Source organism: Melopsittacus undulatus, chromosome 5 (assembly GCF_012275295.1).
Source record: "Melopsittacus undulatus isolate bMelUnd1 chromosome 5, bMelUnd1.mat.Z, whole genome shotgun sequence".
In the NCBI taxonomy this organism is placed as follows: domain Eukaryota; kingdom Metazoa; phylum Chordata; class Aves; order Psittaciformes; family Psittaculidae; genus Melopsittacus; species Melopsittacus undulatus.
The window spans coordinates 74,510,391-74,518,654 of record NC_047531.1 but is presented as its reverse complement, the minus strand read 5'-3'; the positions used below and the strand labels follow the sequence as shown (position 1 = coordinate 74,518,654).

Here is an 8,264-nt window from a genome sequence, read left to right as displayed (position 1 = left end):
CCACCCTCCCCCTTTGTAGCGAATGTGCCGAACGAGCGCCCGCTCCCGCGCAGTTGAGTGCGTTGCCGGCGCCAAGGGAGACACGGAGGGGGCGGGACAGTACCGTCGTTAGCGACGGGTGTGACCCGCGGCCCGGAGCTGGGATGGCGCGGCCGGTGAGAAGGTGAGGGCTGCGGCGGAGCAGGGGTTGGGGGGACCGAGGACCGACCGCGGTGCGATCGGCCATGGGGCGCGGGGGGGGCCCTGAGTGACGTTTCCTCGAAAGCGTTAGGCGGCCGTTGGTCGATGAGGGAGCGTTTCGGGTCATCTCAGCCCTACTGGAGCCCTGTGCCTCCACACCGAGCCGCTTCATGGCCCCTTCTAGCGTTGGGGCTTAAGGACAGGCCTGCACCGTTTTCCCTTCCAGATGGAGGGAAGCGAGGGGCTTCTCCCTGGGACCGGCAGCGGGAGCGTCTGTGTCGCGAAGAGCGGCGGACCCCGGTCTGAGGGGTGGGCTCGGGCGCGCCGTTTGTGGCTCCCGCTGGAGAGGATAGCGCCTCAGTGCAGCGACGGCAGTGCCACACGGGAAACGGGCTGGAAGGTGCGCGGAAAACACATTTCAAATGCCTAAAAGTGAGCCGAGAGAGAAGTAATTGCACAGTAGGAGCTCTGAGATGGTGTGGATGTAAACGGAATGTAATGCTCCCACAACACGAAGGAGAAGCACTGTTATTTTAAGATTTGTTAAAAATCTAGAAGCTACTCCCAATAACCATGTTGTATACACTAGCACTGGTTGGTTATACATACATTTAAACGTGTGTTGCTTTTTTCATGTAAAAAGTGATCTGTCCAAAAGTAGTGTTAGCAAGTCAAGATGCTCAGCCTGAAAGGTTTAACAGTGTATGGATTTTTTGCCACAGGAGCAAGAAAACTGTTGATTATTCTCAGTTTGGAGATTTAGAAGATGACGGTAAGTAACATATTGTTGTACACAACAAAAATGCCAAACACTAACGTAATCACCCAAAATGCCATGAGAGTGTCTTCATTGAGAAGGCTGTGACTGTTTTCACTGGAAATGATCTGGGCATGCTGCTGAATATCCTAATTCAACAAGAGTACAATGGCTGTAAGCCAGAGTATAACAACAGTATGTCAGGAAGCTGGTCAATACACTGTATCTTGTTGCAGGAAGATCAGTTTGTCTCCCTGCCTCAGTTTTCAGTGATAATTTGTTATTCTGTGTTCTGATTATCAGTTCAATGGTGTTTAAATGAACACAAATTCTGTTTTGTTTTGTTTTTAAAAAGTGTAATACTTATTAGGGCTTAGAAGCGAAGGAGTCTCGAAAACATATAATCTACAATCTATTTTTCTTATCAGTGTAACTTGACTGCTGTGTCCTTACCCTAAACCCATCAAGACAGAGCTGCAGCTTAGATCTACATATAAAACTGTTTAATGACAGTGATTACTATCAGAATTGATAACTCTTCAGCATATCAAAAGGTGAACTTCTAGTTACTGAAAATCTGGTAACATGTGTTACACTTAAGCTTTATTGCCTTATTGGTAATAAAAATTGAAATCATTACCTCTTGAATACAAGCATGTGCGAAAGGGGCCTTGTTAAGTTTTCATTTAAAATTCATTTAAGGTAAGAATACTACAGTTCCAGTTGTATTCTTTAAAAATAGAATTAATTTTAAAAAGGTTACCTTTGGTATATTTTCAGTCTGTGATGAAATTAAGTTGAATGACTTCTTCTGGCCATACGGAAGAATATAAGAAAACTCATTAAAGCTTGTTGCTGTTTCCCAAACAGATGAAGACTTCGCATGTATAGGTGCACCTTCAAGCAAAAAATCCAGAACACAGCTCAAGGAACCAAAGGAAAAGAAGGAAAAGCAAAAAAAGCCACAGAAAGAATTGACTCCACCACCAAAACAGACACCGAGTAAAAGGTAAGAAACACTGAAATATGGTCAACTCTGTGTAAAGCTGGATTTCAGTAAGTTTGGTGTCGTGTCACATCCCACTCCCTCTTGAGTTTTAAGCAGCTGAAAATACACAATAGCATATTAGCATAATAAAAGATTTTCAGCTGTATTGATATAGTTGCAGATCAGGGATAATGTATAGAGTTGGGAAAAGTTGCCTGAGTTCAGTAGTGAGCTGTGTCTGTTCTGTTACAGCTCTAAAAAGCTCCAGCAAGCAGCCTGCATAGGCACAGAAACAGGTTTGCATGTCTTGATCTTGTCTTGATATTTCCACAGTGCATGATAACTGTAACAATTCTGAGTTACTTAAGGACTCCTAAAGCTGAGAAATATAAAGACACTTAAAAATTTACTCTTTAAAAGAGAACATACTTAAAGGTTGATATATGTAAAAAAGTCAATGTCTATGGAAAAAAAATTGATTATTTTGGTAGTAAAGTTGTATATAAATATTACATTTCAGTGTGGTTTTTCAAGCAAACATAACATTTTCTCTGATAATACCAGTTATTAGTCTATACATATATATCTATACATACAATGTTTTGCAATCATAATACCCTTATATGTAGTGTGCTTTAAATATTAGTGTGTATTTTGTCTAAATCATTTAAGGAAGTAATATTAATAATATGCTGTATATACTGAAATATTAATATCTTTGCAAGTATTTGAATTTTACAAAGTTCAGTGAGTCTGAAATAGATCTCTAACACTCATGCCATTGTTTTATTATTTAGCATGTTTGGTTTGTTTTTTTTTCAGGATATCTTTGGATGACAAACTTTATCAAAGAGATTTGGAAGTTGCCTTAGCCTTATCCATCAAACAAAAGTCTGCAAATATCGCTGAGGTGCAACAGTCAGAACAAGGTTATTTTACATTTAATTGCAACACTATTTATATGTAGCGAATTTGAACATGACAATTTATTTTACAGTGAAATAAGTTGAAAGTCATGTTTTATTTCAAGATGTCATGATTAGGAAATGAGAATTTCTAGGTAGTCTCTCTTCTTATGTTTTGGGGTTTGGGTTTTTTTTTTTGGGTTTGGTTTGGTTGGGTTTTTTGTCTGTGTGGAATGTCCAAACATAGTTTTCTTAATATCTTAACCTTTTACAATTTTTTTTGGTGTACTTATGTTTTATATTATTTTTTGTTTGTTTTCTGGATGCTAAAACAGGTAAGGATTTTGAATTGGAAAATGTACAAAGGAGACCCCTTTTTTCCAACTGCAGTGTAGACAGTGAATTTTTAGGTAAGCTGTTCTCATACTCTGTCTTTTCAGATACAGAATATCAAGATATATTTTAAGAATTTTAATGTCTTCTTGTTTCAATTGGTTTCTGGTTTTCACTTACATGGAATAAAGAGTCTCTATCTTAAACAAAGACTGAAGGATTCAGCAACTTTTTCATCCAGTCTTAAAATGGGAAGATGTGGATTGCTGAATAAGATTGTTACAGATCACTAAAAATTTGTTGGAAAAAGAAACAGATGTGTGATGGTTTTAGATGCTGAGTTGATTTACTTCTTCAAGAAGCTGCACTTGCCCTCAGCTCTGGAATGGGTCCATAATAGCTAAGCATCAGCTTAACATAACCAAAACTTCCGCTGTACTGTTGGAAACTTTTAAATTTTTTCAGTTTTATTTTTGGTCTTCTGTCCTTTTAGTAGCTGCATTACAAATAAATATTGATAACTTTCACAACCAGAATTTACAATTTGGTCGCTTAAGAGAGTAAAATGAGAATCACATGAAAACAAGTGCCAATGATACATTTCTGTGTAGTATACTTCAAAATCACAAAAATAAATTCTGGGCGTTCAAATACCTGCTTCTTTTTTGAGAAGAATAGTAGTTTTACTGTGAATTTGAATTAGACCAAGTTCTGCTTTCTAGGTCTCAATCAAGTTATGGATGATGATGTACCTAGGGCCGATGGTGTACAAAGGACAGCAGCATCTCACGTTCCTGCACATCCAGAGAAGCTACTGACTGTTGACAGTGATGACAGAGAGCATGCTACTGACTCTGAGCCAGAGTGTGTACCCAGTAAGGTCTCCTCTATAAAAACCCTTAAATGTGTTTTGAATGTGGTGCCTTAAATGTGGTTAATATTTTCAGTGAAATGCATACTGCTTCTATTGTATATTCCCCCTTGACCCCTTACTGAAGCATTATCTTTTAATACTAGGGACATCTCAGTTGCACTTTGGCACTAAATCTAAACACTGGAGATTGTTCCTACACATTTGCCAAACTGGCAGAAGTTATCCTACTTCTCTGCATTTGCTGAAATATGTCAGAACAAATTTCTTCTACCATCTTTGTCCAGGAAAGTTTCTTCTCTTTAGAGAGCCTCTGTTAATTTTTCCTGTTGTTGTCTGGGGTTTGCATCAAAACATTGACTCTGGAGTAATATGTGGTATTAGTGCTCCTAGTATTTGCTTTGTTTAAGCTTATTGAAAAAAGTAAGTAGCCTTCCTTCTTTCCTTTCTTCAGTTCTCAACTCTCAGAAGACAATGCTGCATCCGATTGGAGGTCAGGGTAGCCTCATGCTCTGCTTGTAGTAGCAGTCTAGTATTGAATGCCTGCAGAGTATGACAGTCACCTCATTCCCCAATGATTAACATGTCTATCCATTCTTTTATTCCTTACTTCAAGGATTATTGCAATGTATTTCCAGAATTGCCAGTAGCAAAGATAGATCAGGGAAATCATCCAGATATTCCTGTTGATAGAGAACTATTTTTAGCATTTACTAATGTCTTCCTTTTTTTTTTAATAGTAAATCTATAAAATCTTTCTTACAGCTGAAATTAGACATAGTGTTTTTCCACTTCAGTCATGACTAAGAATATGTAAAAATCAGAAGCCCTGCCAAATGACTTTAACATTTTCATCTTGCACACATGGAATATTGGCAATTCTGTTAAATTATTACTGTATGTGGCTTATACCAGGGTGTTCCACTATTAAAGTTCAGAGCAAGAATTCTGTAAATACATTATGTTTTATGGAGATTATTTTTTTCTCAGTTCAGCATAAAAATATGTTCAAATTTGGTTTATTGTATCTTTAAGGTAACCTGGGTTTTTATGTCCAGAGTGTGATTAGAAGACCCTGGAGTAATATAACAGCAGATTGTTTTTCATGTAGAGAGATAACATCCCTTTTACTTGCTGTAGGTGAGGAGGAGTCAGAAGAAGGTTCAGATTATAGTGAAGATGATGATGAAGACTTTGCTATGGAAAAGAAAAAAGCCAAAGGAAATAAAAAGAAAACCAGACAAAAGATGCCAGTGGAAAGAGAGAAGAAAACTCCCAAATCCAAGATTAATATTACAGGTAAGATTGCATGATGAATTTGAAATAGACTTTTTTATAATGAATGTCCCTTTTGTTTTCATTGAAGAAACAGATAGATTGGGTGACAGCCTGACTATGCAGGGTTGTGATGAAAATGAAGGACTATATGCAGAGTAAAAGGAGGAGAGCAGAAAAAATCCTGAATGAAAGAACATTCTATAGTAAACTAATGCTTCTTACAAAGAAAAGCAGGCAAAAGTGAATAGGCAATTAATTTCTATTTTTGTAACTATATCTAGCTTTTAAGAAAAGGCGTGATCTGAGGATTGTTATTTTTTTGAAATTATAATCTCAAATCTTCCTCTTGCATTTATGAATGTTTAATTCAAGCATAGCTAAACAAAGCTAGTCTTACTATCCAGTTGGCGAAAACTAGTAAATAGTCATGCTTTTCAGAGTTAACTATTCACTGTGTCACTAGTGCAACTTAATTTAAATAGTTTAAGAAAATACTTAATTATTGTGTTAATTTGTGTCTGACTTGGCAATGTGGTTTAGTTTCAGGCCTAAATTTAAAACATGTAACTTAATTTAAAATTAGTTTTAGGTATAACAAAGAATGGTTTGCTTTGTGTAGTTGACAGAAGAATCTTCCCTCCTAGAAATCCAACATTTGGCAGGTCTTCAAGAAGTTGTTGTACTGCTTATTTTCAAACCAGGTTTGAAATTCTACAGTATAACAAGACTGACTTTATGAATATATACTGATAAAGATGTGACAATGTAGTAACATTATTTCACTCGATACAGAAAGCTCATGCTGCACAGTGATCAATAACCTTATGCAGTGTGATGATTTCTCTGCTAAAGAGTATTTTTCTAAGGTTGTTTTTTTTTTATTTTCAACAAAGTATCAGCTGCAGTTTCTCCTTTTGGGAGAACAGAACAAAAATCTGAGCAAACACAAAAGATGATGTCCAGTTCTTCAGGCCCAGTTGGAAGGCCTCTACATACATCGAGTCCTGTAACAGATAAGAAGCCTAAATGGATACCACCAGGTACCTTTAAGATTGTAATAATAAACAGATAGGTTTGTTGACTTAAGTTTTTAGCAATTTCTCCTAAAAGCAAGTAAACAATATTTCAGAAAAATGAGTGACCTCTTACAATGAAAGTTATTCTTTTGAACTTACGTTTAAAAGAAAAGAAAAAAAAGGCTATCTCTGTGCTTCTTTTTCCTCTTACAGCGTTATTCTTAACTCCCTTATGTGGGGAGGTTAATTAAATGTTATCCAGAGTGTGGATCAAATCTTAATCCAGGATTGTTTTGTGGCCATTTCTCTCTTAATAAGAGCTTTCTTTATCTCTGGTATGTGCTGTATTCTTATCTATTCTAAATAAATAATACTACCAAAATGCTGGAGTGTTTCAACTGCTGTATGAAAGCAAATGCTTTATTTTTTTAAGATGTTTGAGCATGCTTCTGCTGACTCCTGCCTCTTTGATTTTCCTTCATATTTGCTCTTCTTTCCTGTGCATGTTTATTTCTGTTTGGCTCCTTTATCTCAACTCTCTTTTTCCCACCTGGACTTGTGTTCAGTTATGTGATTCTCTGTGGAGCACCTGAAAATGCATAGTACTCTGGAAACAGTGTTTGCTTGTCCAGTGTTGCGCCATTGTGTTGCTAGTTAATTAAATTGTACACCATACCTGCTGCATTGGCTCCCAAATAGATTGATTCCCAGACCTTTTTGCAGTATCTTTAGAATGCTGTTTTTATTGTACTGTGACAACTCTAAAAAGACAGCAGTCATATAATATCCCTCATTCCCCCCTCCCCAGATCTCTTACGCTTTCTTTTTGGTTTGTTTTGGTTGTTGTTTATTTTTCAGCTGCATCAGGAAGCAGTAATAACTCTATGAGATGTGTTTCTCTTAAGTCACCTACTCCGTGTCTTAGACTCGGCCTCTCCAGACTAGCAAGAGTCAAACCACTGCATCCCAGTGCTGCCAGCAGTTAAGTGGTCAGTGACAAGGTGGCATGTGACAGAAAAGACTGGAAAGTGTTTTGCTTATAAATAAGCAAAAGCTTCATGGCATCAACTGTGTTGGAGGACTGTTGTATGTGTCTTATAATGATTTTTTATTCTGCAAAATGCTGGGCATCCTTATGTGCTACTAAATAATAATACTATTTAATCAAGGTGACATCTGGGTCACCAGCTCTTTCATGGATTATATTCTGAGATGTGGGTTTGTGGTAATTTTAATTCTCTGATTCTAAACTCTTGGCATTAAAATAGTCTACACAGCACTATGTCAGTTATAGAATGTGATATCTTAACAGAGTGAAAGTCACAGTTTGAAAAATATTACTTGGAAGAGTTGCCACTTTCCACCCCCTTCTTGGGAAGTTTGTCACCACTCTCAAAATCTGTTAATGTTTGCCTATCTTGTATGTGGATGTTAATTATTTTGAATGTATTATAAATGGGATGTTTCTTAGAATGTTGTATTTTTTAATAAAATAAAATTCTTTATATAACCAAATTAATCATATTAATTGACTTTATGAATTTTGAAAATCACTTATCACTTCTAAATTTTTGCTGCAGTCTGGCAGATATTTTTGCCTGTGCATACTATTACTGGAAGTTGACAGCATTAGCCAAGCTCAGACAGTGAGACTTTTGCTTTGAGCTCCTTGGTTTTCATTGAAGACCACGATACCATGCATAGTTAGATTTTGTAAAGCACTGAATAATGAAACTGAGCTTTCAAACTTGTTATTCATAATGTGAATGATTTTCCACCTAAGCATAATGATTGTGTCAGATGGCACAGCAGATGTATTTCCCCTGTATTGTTAAAGGGATCTGGTTATGACTTAGTGAATTGCATTAACAAAGGAATATATAGCCATATTCAGAGTAATTACACAGACAAAAGCATGGTGTTGCCTACCGTAAAA

At 36.9% G+C, this 8,264-nt stretch overlaps 1 protein-coding gene across 2 annotated transcripts; it reads left to right on the top strand.

Moving 5' to 3' along the window:
- On the top strand, nt 1-7,833 carry RAD51AP1 (RAD51 associated protein 1). Of its 2 annotated transcripts, XM_034063161.1 has the most exons (9): nt 1-163; nt 903-952; nt 1,808-1,946; nt 2,748-2,854; nt 3,166-3,240; nt 3,886-4,038; nt 5,175-5,333; nt 6,206-6,352; nt 7,187-7,833. In XM_034063161.1, exons 1-9 carry the CDS (start codon nt 144-146, stop codon nt 7,312-7,314), a joined length of 978 nt encoding a protein of 325 aa, XP_033919052.1. In that variant the 5' UTR covers nt 1-143; the 3' UTR covers nt 7,315-7,833. The 2 variants fall into 2 exon arrangements, with proteins under 2 accessions (XP_033919052.1, XP_033919051.1); XM_034063160.1 differs by lacking the exon at nt 3,166-3,240 and having other exon boundaries at nt 39-163.
- The last annotated feature ends 431 nt before the right edge of the window (nt 7,834-8,264 follow it).

Excerpts from the sequence above, each read along its gene's own strand:
- RAD51AP1 (XM_034063161.1), top strand. The coding sequence starts at position 144 with ATGGCGCGGCCGGTGAGAAG. Across the intron at positions 2,855-3,165 it reads GGTGCAACAGTCAGAACAAG|GTAAGGATTTTGAATTGGAA; the intron begins GTTATTTTACAT and ends ATGCTAAAACAG. Across the intron at positions 3,241-3,885 it reads TGTAGACAGTGAATTTTTAG|GTCTCAATCAAGTTATGGAT; the intron begins GTAAGCTGTTCT and ends TCTGCTTTCTAG.